The sequence below is a fragment of the Microcaecilia unicolor genome, chromosome 3 (genome assembly GCF_901765095.1).
Source record: "Microcaecilia unicolor chromosome 3, aMicUni1.1, whole genome shotgun sequence".
Taxonomy (NCBI): Eukaryota; Metazoa; Chordata; class Amphibia; order Gymnophiona; family Siphonopidae; genus Microcaecilia; species Microcaecilia unicolor.
The window spans coordinates 362,327,779-362,340,569 of NC_044033.1; the positions used below are offsets into that span (position 1 = coordinate 362,327,779).

Sequence of the window (12,791 nt, forward strand, 5' to 3'; positions counted from 1 at the left end):
CACCAGAAAAACGGCCTTCAGTGTCAAATCTTTCTCCGATGCTCGCCGAAGCGGCTCAAAAGGAGATGCCTGCAGGGTCTTTAAAACTAGCCCCAGGTTCCAAGCTGGACAGGGTGCTCGCACTGGAGGTCGGAGCCGAAGCACCCCTCTAAGAAACCGTGCCATATCTGGGTGAGCAGCCAAAGACCCGCCTTCCACCTTACCACGAAGGGAGGCCAACGCTGCCACCTGCACCCGCAGGGAATTATAGGCCAAGCCTTTTTGTACACCTTCCTGCAAAAAGTCCAGAATCGGCGAGACAGGAGCCCGCATTGGAGCAATGGCTCTGGAAGCACACCAAGACTCAAACAGGCACCAAATCCTGGCATAAGCCACAAAAGTGGACCGCTTGCGGGCTTGCAGGAGAGTGGAAATAACTTTATTGGAATAACCTTTATCCCTCAATTGCACCCTCCCAATAGCCATGCCGTAAGACCAAAGCGGCCGGCGTCCTCCATGGCTACCGGTCCCTGAGTCAACAGGTTCGGTACCAGAGGTAACGGCAGAGGAGCCTCCAGGAGCATCTGTCGGAGGTCTGCATACCAAGGTCTCCATGGCCAATCCGGGGCGATGAGGACCACTTCTCCTGGGTGCAGCCGAATCCGCAAGAGCAGGCGCCCTATCAAGGGTCATGGGGGAAACACATAAAGTAGACCCGGAGGCCAGGGTTGAGCCAAGGCATCCAACCCCGCCGAGCGAGGATCTCTCCGTCTGCTGAAGAAGCACGGGACTTTGGTATTGGCACTTGTCGCCATTAGATCCATCACGGGCTTGCCCCATTTGGCACAGATCTGCAGGAATACTTTGGCTGCCAGATTCCATTCTGCTGGATCGATCTGATGCCTGCTCAGATAATCGGCCTGCACATTGCTCTGACCTGCAATATGAGCTGCCGACAGACACTGAAGATGCAGCTCGGCCCAGTGGCAAATCAGTTCGGCCTGCGCGGCTAGTGCTCTGCACCTTGTTCCGCCTTGTCGATTTATAAAGGCCACCGTTGTCGTGTTGTCCGACATCACTCTGACAGCCAATCCTTCCAGGGTCACTTGAAAGGCCAGAAGCGCCTGAAACACCGCTTTCAACTCTAGGCGGTTGATGGACCACTCCGACTCCTCGGGTGTCCATAGACCCTGGGCATGCTTCCCCTTGCAGTGTGCGCCCCAGCCCTTCAGGCTGGCATCTGTTACCACTAGGCACCAAACGGGGAGCGTCAGCGGCATTCCTCGCCACAGCATGCTGTCCGAGAGCCACCATTCCATGCTGAGACGGGCCGCAGGGAGCCAAGTAAGTCTGCATTGGTAATCCTGAGAAATAGGAGACCATCTCCGGAGTAGGGAATACTGTAGAGGTCTCAGGTGCGCTCTCACCCAGGGTACCACTTCCATCGTGGCTGTCATCGATCCCAGCAGCTGGACAATGTCCCAAGCTCGCGGGCGGGGCATCCTCAGGAGCAGACGGACCTGATTCTGAAGCTTGCACCGCCTTAGCTCGGGTAGGAACACATAGCCCGAGACTGTGTCGAACCTGGCCCCCAAAAACTCTAGAGATTGTGAAGGGGACAGGTGACTTTTGGCCATATTGACGACCCAGCCTAGAGATTGCAGTACTGAGACCACTCTGGCTGTAGCTTGTAAGCTCTCTGTTGCAGAGTCTGCTCTGATGAGCCAGTCGTCTAGGTACGGGTGAACCCTGATACCTTCTCACCTGAGAAAAGCAGCTACTACCACCATTACCTTCGAAAAGGTTCGGGGAGCTGTGGCGAGGCCAAAAGGCAAGGCCCTGAACTGGAAATGTTTTCCCAACACCGCAAACCTCAGAAACTTCTGGTGCGGGGGCCAAATCGGTATGTGCAAGTAAGCTTCTTTCAGGTCTAGAGACGTGAGAAACTCTCCTGGCTGAACCGCCGCAATGACGGAGCGCAGGGATTCCATGTGGAAATGCCGCACTCTCAGGGACTTGTTCACTTCTTTTAAGTCCAGAATAGGGCGAAAGGACCCACCTTTTTGCGGCACCACAAAGTAGATGGAGTATCAGCCGCAGCCTTGCTCGGCGGGAGGCACCGGGGTCACTGCCCCTAACTGAATCAGACCTTGTAAAGTCTCCTCCACCGCCGCCCGTTTGACGGCAGAACCACATCGGGACTCCACAAGCACGTCTCTTACTGGGGCGTTGAATTCTATTCTGTATCCATCTCTGATCAGGTCCAGAACCCACTGATCTGAGGAAATCTTGGCCCACTCCTCGACAAAGAGGGAAAGCCGTCCTCCGATGACAGGCATCGAGGAGAGGGCCGGCGCACCATCATTGAGAGGGTCGCCCCTGAACTCCTGGTCTTGAGCCACCGGCTGCGGAACGCTTGGACGAGCGAAAGGAGTTCCTCTGCTAACCACGGGCACGTGAAGTGAACCCAGCAGAACGCCCCGGGCGGTACCTTCTAGCTTCACGGAAGCGAGGTCTGTACGAGGAGTGGACCGCCTGGCCCTTAGAGGAAGGCCTCTGCCTATCTTCGGGTAAGCGCTGGGGTTTTGGATCACCCAGGCCTTTCACAATTTTCTCCAACTCCTCACCAAATAGGAGAAGTCCTTGCTCGGGCCGGCTCCTACGCCAATACAGCACGATTTACAGAGCCCTGCTGCTGATTTGCGCTTGCCACAAGTGGAACAGCACTTTACATTGTCTGCAGCCATCGCCGAAAAACGGCGGTAAAATCCAAAATGGCGGTTCGCGCCAAAATCGCCCCGATCACGGGCCCACCCCGGAGGAGTTGGAAAACACTCTTACCTCAAAGGATCTAGTGTACAACTACGATCCTGCTGAAAATCAGGTCAAAAACCTCTGTTCCAGCGTCTCTGCGTTTAAAAACGCGACGCGACTTTTTTTTTTTTTTTTTAAGCTGTGAGGAAAGCAGAGGTATTGAAGACTCCGGAGGCTCAGATGAGTGGGAAAGGCAGGGAAAGGGCGAACCTATATGCCTGCATCCACTGTTGGTGGGTAAGGACAGGGAAAGCAAGGCAATATGTCTACATCCACAGAGGTATGGGTAAGGCAGGGAAAGGGCTAACCTATGTGCCTTTAAAGTGAAGCTGCTATAGCCTCCAACACCCCGGTTAACAACTGGCAAGCCAGGAACCACCTCCCGGCAGATTTTTCTGGAGCTCGAACAAGCTGCAGCCACCCTGCTAAGGGAGATAGAGAATACTGAAAAGGCAGTGGAGCTAGCTGGCCAAGAGGGCACAGTGAAAGTTTGAGTGCTCTCTATCTCCCCTGCTGGTTGACGGACATAACCCATACGTAATGGCTTCATCTGCTTGATGACAAGGAAAAATAGATATTCCCTCCTCCTTTCAAGATGAACCCAGATGAGTCTTTATGTTGTGTTTCTTATATATATATATACATATATACACATATATATCTACACACACACACACATATACATATATATATCTACACACACACATATATATACATATACACATATACATTATCTTAGACAACCATTTCAAATAATTAACCATCTTTATTCATATATTTCAAAAATCAAAATATTGTTCACCACATATTAAAAAAAACCACACAAAATATGTGGTGAACAATATTGTGATTTTTTTTAAATATATGAATAAAGATGGTTAATTATTTGAAATGGTTGTCTAAGATAATGCATATGAGCTAATTGCAACCAATTTAAGAATACTAGCCTATTATATATATATATAGCCTATTATATATATATATATCACAACATAAAGACTCATCTGGGTTCATTTGAAAGGAGGAGTCCTGGGCCGCAGGCTGTCGGGAAGGAGGATTGCTACGCTTGCCAGAAGTATAGGGAACAGTCTTCCTTCCCCCGAAAAATCGTCTACCTGTAGAGGTAGAAGCTGAAGGCTGCCGGCGGGCGAACTTGTCGAATGCGGTGTCCCGCTGGTGGAGAGACTCTACCACCTGCTCGACTTTTTCGCCAAAAATGTTATCCGCACGGCAAGGCAAGTCCGTAATCCGGCTGGATTCTATTCTCCAGGTCGGCGGCACGCAGCCATGAGAGCCTGCGCATCACACACCTTGAGCAGCGGCCCGGACGCAACATCAAAAGTGTCATAAACTCCTCTGGCCAGGAATTTTCTGCACGCCTTCAGCTGCCTGACCACTCCTGAAAAGGCTGGCTTGCTCAGGGGGAAGAGCATCAACCAAGCGCCAACTGCCGCACATTATCCGCAGTGTTATGATCGTGTAGAGCTGGTAAGACTGGATCTTGGACACGAGCATAGAGGAATGGTAGGCCTTCCTCCCAAAGGAGTCTAAGGTTCTAGCGTCCTTGCCCGGGGGCGCCGAAGCATGTTCCCTAGAACTCTTAGCCTTCTTTAGGGCCAAATCCACAACTCCAGAGTCATGAGGCAACTGAGGTGCGCATCAGTCTGGGTCCCATGGATCGGTACTGGGACTCGATCTCTTGGGAATGTGGGGATTAGTTAATGGTTTGGTCCAGTTCGCAAGCAATGTCTCTTCAGGACATGGTGCAAGGGAACAGTGGACGCTTCCTTAGGTGGAGAAGGATAGTCCAGGAGCTCAAACATTTCAGCCCTGGGCTCGTCCTCCACAACACCGGGAAGGGGATGGCCGTAGACATCTCCCGGACAAAGGAGGCAAAGACAGACTCTCGGGAGGAGAAAGCTGTCTCTCAGGAGAGGGAGTGGGATCAGACGGAAGACCCCCAGATCCTCGTCAGAGAAATATCTGGGATCTTCCTCTTCCTCCACGAGGCCTACCCCGGGGTGTCAGACACAAGTTCACGGACCTGTGTCTGCAACCTCGCCCTGCTCGACTCGTGGAACCCGTCCACGATGGGGGCGTCGAGAGGTAGACTCCCTCGCCCGCATCGGCGAAGCTCCCTCCGCCGACGTAGTGGGGAGCTTCTGGGAGGTGGCCGCGGTCGGGTACCGCACGCGGGTACCGACGTCGGGGACCTCAACTGGGCGATGGGCCAGCCGGCGCCACGCTCGCGGTACCGGTGGCGCAAGCACCGCCGGTACGGAGGGTAGGGCGCAACAGCTCTCCCAGAATCTCTGGGAGAACGGCCGGAGGCTCTCGTTTAGAGCGGCTGCAGAGAAAGGCTGAGAGGTCGATGCAGGCGCGACGTCAGTACCTGTTCCGGGCGTGGAGGCTGTTCGGGCTGTCCAGAGCGGAGCGCATCGACACCTCTGAACAGAGGGTGAGCGGTCCTCTCGGTGCCGATGCTGCTGGGTGCGAATCCCTCGGCGACCAGAGCTCTCGGTGCCGACACGGGGAGGAGACCGGTGCGATGCTTCTTCGATTTCTCCGAAGCATGTCACCGGAGCTCCCCGGCACCGACGAGGAGGACGTCGACTCCACCCGTCGCTTCCCGGGGCCGAGACTGAAGAAGGTCGATCTCGGGGGGGCTGTACCGCAGGAGCCCTCAGGGTAGGCGGAGACCCACCGAGGGCTCACCGCCACCAGCAGGGGGATGGACAGCCCTCACCTGCACTCACCCGATGCGCCACCGTCCGACGACATCAGCAGACGAGGTCCTGGTACCACCGACGCGATGCAGCTATCGATGTCTCGGCGCCGATGCAGAGGCCGATGCCTCGATGCACTCGATGCAGGGGCGGCCGAGGAAGATGGTCTGGACGCTGACGACGTCGATGCACTCGAAGATCCCGGTGCCGATGCGACGAAGAGCCCGAGAACAACACGTTCCACTGGGCTAGTCTCGCTACCTGAGTCCGCCTTTGAAGCAGGGAACACAGACTGCAGTTCTGAGGGCGGTGCTCGGCCCCCAGACACTGAAGACACGACGAGTGTCGATCAGTGAGCGAGATAACCCGGGCGCACTGGGTGCACTTCTTGAAGCCACTGGAAGGTCTTTCGATGTCACTGGGCGGAAAACATCCGACCGGCGAAATCAAAAAGCACGAAATGGCGAAATGTTGAAGCACCAAAATTTAGAGGGAGAAAAAATCTCGGCCGAGGCCCGAGAAAGAGGCCTACCCCGACGACGAAAGAAAACTTACCGTGTGACAGCAAAAAAGCTGGAAGTACGGGGAGGATTTTACACGGAAACCCGGCGGGGGGTGTCCGGAGACAGCTATCACGACTAGGACCAAAGTCATATACTATTTATGTAGGTGTGGTATACAGATGTCTTTCACAATCACAATAGAGACATTAATTGAAAGTCACATACTAGATATGGAAGTGAAGGTACTACTAAAAGCTGATTTCAAATCTGTCAGATACTGAACTTTTCTGGTAACTAGTAACAGAATCTAGACCACATAGGTGGATGGGGAAAACATCAGAAAGAAAAAGAGCAGCTGGCAAAGCTGAAAGGAGATACTGTAAAAGCATCAATGCTATATTAGGAAAGTAAATAAAGTAATAGGCAAAGGAGCTATAGTTTTCTAAATAGTAGCTGAAAAACTAAGAAAAATGTTAATACTGATAAACCACAAGAGACTGCGGAGAGAAGATAGGTAACAATATATAGAAAAACTAAGGGGTCCTTTTACCAAGCCACGGGAAAAAGGGCCCTTTGCTAACAGCAGGGGCCGTTTTTCCCAAATACCAGGGCCCTTTTTACCGCAGTAGGTGAAAAGACCCCAGGCACGTATGGCCATGTGATGAGAGAACTTTTTTTTTTTCAATTTATTATTTATTTATTCATTTCAACTTTATTGTACAAGAAACATCTTGTGTGGGAAAAACATCAATACATTTGAATAAAAATTAAAGGAAAAACAAAATTTAACTCAGCAATGGAAATTTGACACTCAAGTCCATAAATTGAAATCCAAGAATTCGGAAAATATAGGGAGAACAATTAACAATCATAACATAAGACAAAATAAAGGTATCTCTGGTAAGTGGTGTTGATATCTTATCTTAGCGCTTATCCTTTTTCACTGAGTTTAATAGCACTGAGACATGAGCAGGCTCTAAATACATATTTTTTCCCCTCAAGCCTTACTATGCACTTGCATGGGTATCTTAAAAAAAAGGTACCCCCCCCCAAGTGTAGGATTTCAGGCTTGAGGAGCAAAATTGTTTCCTCCGTCATCTAGTCTCCTTAGAGACATCAGGAAAAAGTAATATTTTAAACCCTAGAAAAGGTTTGTCCCTATTTCGAAAAAACAAACGGAAGATCCAATCTTTGTCGGGCAATAAGGCAACCGTCGCCACTTAGGTGGCGGCAGTTGCCATTTCAGAGTCAGAAGTTTCAAGCAAAAGAGGAACGTCTATAGGCTGTTCATTTACAGAGTTTGTGTCCTTTCCTGGGATATAGTATGCATAGGAAAATGGTGGCATATTCTGATCCGGTATATTCAAAACATCATGCAGGTAACGTTTCAACATATCAAGAGGAGCAACATTTAATACTCGGGGAAGATTAACAAATCTCAGATTGTGATTTTTTGTATAATTGTCAAACGCTTCCATTCTCTGAGATTCGTCAAATCTTTTGCCATCATTGACTGTAGTGTTTCTAACTTCACAATTCTTTGATCTATTTTATCCATTTTAATTTCCAAAGTCTTAATATCTTCCTCTCTCTTCTGTAAAGCAAATTCCAAAGATTTTACTCTCGGTGCTAATTCATTAGTCTGCTTAATAAATGTTTGCCCCAAGGTGGACATAAGATCCCATAATGCATCCAACGTTACTTCCTTTGGTTTGACTAACAACCATGAATCTCGCTTTGTCCCTCAGTTTCTCTCCCCTCATTCCGTGGCGACACCTCGGGCAAACTGCCCTCCGCTCCTTCCGTTGTTATTACAGGCATCTCCAACAGACGTTCTTCTGGGCCCTTAACTCCCACTTGGGGCGACCCTGTCGGTTCCGACAGGAAGGAGCTAGCGCTTATCGGTTGAGGAGGTGGAGTGCGCATGGCGGGGCTCAAAGTTGTTTCAAAGCTGGGGGAAGCTGAAATCTCCCGACTGCCAGCGTTCCCTACCGGAGGCGTTCCGCCAATTTGACCAGCACCCAGTGGACACACAAAACGATCAATTGGACCAGGTAACGGGGAAGACAGTGGGAGGCTCTGGCCATTATCTACCCTCTTCGTTTAGGCATGCTGAATCAGGAAGAGCGCGACTCACTGCGTCTTACCAGGACGCCACCATCATGGATCCGTGATGAGAGAACTTTTACCACATGGCCATGCGACAGGAGCCCTTACTGCCACCACTGAGGTGACGATAAGGGCTTCCACACTAACTGGGCAGCGCGCAGCAATGCCCGATTACCACTGGGTTACCGCCACACAAGCTATTTTAGGGGGTTTTCATTCCCCCAGAAATGGCGCTGCGCTCAGTGCAAGACTACCGCTGGCAGCAGCGCTGGGCCAGCAGTAGCCCCAGAAGATGTGAGCGGTAAGCTCGCGTTTGGGCTTACCACTGCTCTGTAAAATGGCCCCTAAGAAAGAAGAGTATAGTAGTAAAGAGACAGATGATGTCAATGGAATCAAAATAGCTTTTCCGGATATTATTGCTTAAGAGAGAAGCAGTGCATTTTTGTAGCAAAAAAGGTGCTGGTACTCAAATGTCAGGTTATCCTTCAGTGGGTAGGGTGATTACTGAAGGACTTACCCAACAGTAGCCAGGCCCCCTGCAACCAACCAAGGAATTTATAAAAAGGCAGCACTTGTGTGCAAAACCTGATTTCTTTCATTAATACTTGGGGACAATGGATCAATTTTAGCATGCAATGGAAAAGGAGCCAGAGAGGAGACTAGAATAGTAAAAACACAGAAGATGCCAATGGAATCAAAACAGTAAGTCCTTTATTACACTTCAATGATGGGAGGAAGTGTAAAAGTGGCATGTCGGCACTCAAAGGGAGTTGATGAGGAAACAGTAAAACTGCTTAACAAATTTGTTCATTGTTCACTGAAGAAGGATCGGGAATAAGACAACAGAAAGCTGAAATAAGAACATGAGAGAAAACATATATATATATTTTTTAGAAGACTATTAATGAGGGACTAACTAAACTAAAAATTGACAAAGCAATGGGGCTAGACTGTATACATCTCAGGTACTAAGGTACTTAAAACTTTTGGCAGTTCCACTGTCTGATCTTTTCATTACCTCTTTAGAGTTAGGCATGGATTGGAAGGACAAGAAATGGACAGATGTGGTTCCTCTTTACAAAAGTTCAAGTTTACTGATATTTGACATATCGCTTAAGAAAATCCTATCTAGGCTGTTTACAAAATTGGTATAATCTAAATGAAGGGAAAAAGAAAGGAAGTGGAGGAGTGGTTTAGTGGTTAAAGTGGTGGACTTTGGTCCTGGGGAACTGGGTTCGATTTCCACTGCAGGCACAGGCAGCTCCTTGTGACAATGGGCAAGTCACTTAACCCTCCATTGCCCCAGGTACAAATAAGTACCTGTATACAATATGTAAGCTGCATTGAGCCTGCCATGAGTGGGAAAGCGCGGGGTACAAATGTAACAAAACAAAAACAACAACAAATAAACTACAAAATTGGACAGGATAGAGGAAAGCAATGGTATGAGTGAAAGCAAGGAGGAGACTGGGAAATATAGGCTGATTAGTTTGACTTCTGTGGTGAGTAAATTAAAGTAGTTACTGCTAAAACAGAGGATAGTCCAGTTTGTAGAATTCAATAGATTGTAGGATCTGAGGCACCATGTTACAAGAGGCAAGCCTTGTACAATAATCTGATCAGTACAAGAGACTGCCATCAATGGACAGAAATATAGTATACTTTGATTTCAGCAAGGCCTCTAATATGGATCCACACTGAGTGCCCTTGTTAAAGGTTTCATGTGACTGAGTAAAAAACTGGTTAAGTAGGAGGCAGCAAAGTAATACATGGAGTTTACACATAGGAAAGAGGTGCTATCAGATGTGTGCTACAGAGATCTGTTCTTGGTCTGGTTCTTTTCAAAATTTTCATAAGCAATATTGTAGAAGGGCAATCAGGAAGGGTTTGTCTTTTTGCAGATAACAAAATCTGCAACAGGGTAGGCATCCCAGCAAGACAGTGCAGAAAACATGAAACGAGATGCGAGGCTTCAAGAATAACCTAGAATTCGAAAGCTAAGATTTATTGTTAAAAAACCAAAACAAAGGTAGGGTCATGCATTTGGGAAACAAAAAAACAAGGCAATATAATATACGTAGTGAAATTCTTGCATGCATAAAAAAGAGCAGGATCTGAGGCTGATCTTATCTGACAAGTGCTTAAACAGGTAGAAAAGGTGACAGCAAAAAGTAAGAGGATTCCTGGGTGCATAGAAAGAAGTATGGAAAAAATTATATTGCCTCTCCAGAAGTCACTAGCAAGACTTCATGTGTACTGCTGTGCACAATTTTGGAGACTACATCTTCAAACAGGTAGAAACCAAATGGAGTTGTTCCAGAGTGTGGCTATTACGATTGTGAGCTTTTTCAAAGATCTATATATGCATAACTTCAAAGGAAAATGGGATGAACTCCTCCAAAAGAGGAGAGCCACTTCCAACAGAAGGCTATGGAACAAGTGGTGATACATCAGGATATAAGGAGGTAGATTTAAAAAATAATTAAAGAGTCATAGATGCATAAAAACAGCTTCCCAGGGGAAGTACTGGAGATGAGGACAGTATCTGAATTGAAGACAGCACAGGACAAACAGAGGATCCACTGAGGGAGAAGGAAAATATATGGAGCTAAGTAGCAGGTGTGAATGGACAGACCAGGTCTATTTCTGCGCTATGCTTTTATATTTTTTTTAAGTGTGTGTCTCCTTTTCAGTATCCCCTTTTCAGTGTCCCTTGAGAAATGAAAACCAGCTCCCTGAGGTAAAGTAGTGTTGTTTTCCTGCAGAAGGGATTGAGGGCCAGATTCACTAAACTTAATGAGCCAGCAACGTGGTTTTTATACTGGTTCTAGCCAGTTTAGCGCACAAGTAATAAACTGGGACATGCACAAAAGGGTTCTCCGAGCCATTTTCCTGTCACAGTAGCAGCTAACGAAAACGGAATGCAAATGAGCTAATTACTATTATAATGTGAATGCAATGCACTATCGTTTCCGACCCCATGCACCGTGGAAAATCTAACGGGAGGTCTCGTTGGGGCTGCTGTGAGCGGGACCCATGCAGAGGACGCCCATCGCAAAAATCGGAAGAAAAAAAAACGTCCAAGTGCTCGTCAGAGACGTCCTTTCAAGTGCTAACACTTGGACATCCTTCACTCAAAAAAAAAAAAAAAAAAAAAGGACGTCCCTGAAGAACACTTGGGCCTTTTTGGATGTGTTTTTCTTATGTGCCCGAAATGACCACCGCCGGAGAGAATCGGGGATCGGAACTTACGAGGACATCCAAATCAAAACTATTTTGACGTCCTTTTCGATTATGCCCCTCCAGGTCTCTGTCAGCCAATCACAGTGCGTTTAGCTGTCACATCCAAGTGCTTGTGAGGGATGTCCTTTTTTTTTTTTTTTGAGACTCTGGGGACTTCTGAGGCAGCAGCTAAGTTTTTCTGAGCTGAGAACACTTTGTGTTGATGTCATCAAATGTCACCTACTTGTGTGGCTCCATCATTCTGCTCAACAGAGAACTCCAAAAGAATTATCAATATTTCAGTCATCTTGCATAGAACAGAAATTATCTGGATTTTAATTAGTTTTCAACTGAATATTAGTTCAATTAAGAGTCCCTTCTGAAAACAAAATCATATCAACTATCAAGCAGAGCTCAGCAGCAATCATTAACAGCTGCAACTGCATCTCTGAGGCAAATGTAATTCTAAAGACAATTTTTACATGTTGCATAAAAAGTAAGGAAAAGGTAGTGTAATTACTGTAATTGATATGCCTAGTCCTTCATGATCCTCTTTAACCAGAACCACCTTTCGGATTGGACCAACACCTTGGCTTTTCTTTAAGCAATCCGGATCCTAACAAAATGAAAAGAATAGATCATAAGTTATTTACTTTACAAACAAAATAAGATAGTGGTTAAACAAAACAAAACAGTATATTAAAGGGGAGATTTTGAAAGCTGCACAACATAAAAATCCGTACTCTCTATTCCAGATGTATCAGGTATTTTGGTCATTTTTAGCATCTCATTTCATGAAAAGTATACAAGTTAAGACATACCAATTGAAACAAGAGGGAAACTATACCAGCTTTCAAAAACTTCATATTACTATTATTTAGTACAGGTAGTTATCATCTTACACTGCTTGAGAATATATGAACATCAGGTACAGGCAGAATGTGCAACTTTTACAGCCTTGTCGGCAAAAAGCTGCTACAGTTTGGATTCTACCCAAATGTGCCTCTTGGTGTTCCCCCTTCAACAACTCAAAAATGCCGCTTCCACTAGAACAAGTTTTCAGGGCTATATAGTGTGCACCACCGTAATAACCCAGCAGCAACCAAAAAGTGGAGGAAAAAAAAAACTCAGTTTGCTGGAATAAGCTCACAAAATAAAACAGCATCAGCAATATACTATCATAGGTTAAAAAAAAGACCTCCACAAAACACAACGTTGTACTAGGTCTTGTCAAGATGCAATGCTATTATGGAACCTGTACATAGAAACAGTTCAAAAGAATCTTGCCAGACTGAACATCCAAAAAGTACTTAACTGGCCAACTTCAGTGCACACAGGGGTTTGCTCAATTTGATATTCCACTGTAGGTTGCAGAGTCAAATTTCCAATACCTGACAAGGAGGGTTTTCTGTTTCACAATAAGCTGCATCAGGAGCTT

The 12,791-nt window shown here is 47.2% G+C and overlaps 1 protein-coding gene across 2 annotated transcripts in view; it reads right to left on the reverse strand.

Moving 5' to 3' along the window:
* Nucleotides 1–12,791, reverse strand: part of GOPC (golgi associated PDZ and coiled-coil motif containing) — a 147,639-nt gene that overhangs the window by 30,586 nt on the left and 104,262 nt on the right. For both annotated transcript variants that reach the window (XM_030198546.1, XM_030198545.1), the window contains one exon: nucleotides 11,874–11,969. In XM_030198546.1, coding sequence (XP_030054406.1) covers nucleotides 11,874–11,969 — 96 coding nt within the window. The remainder of the gene's footprint in view (nucleotides 1–11,873; nucleotides 11,970–12,791) is intronic.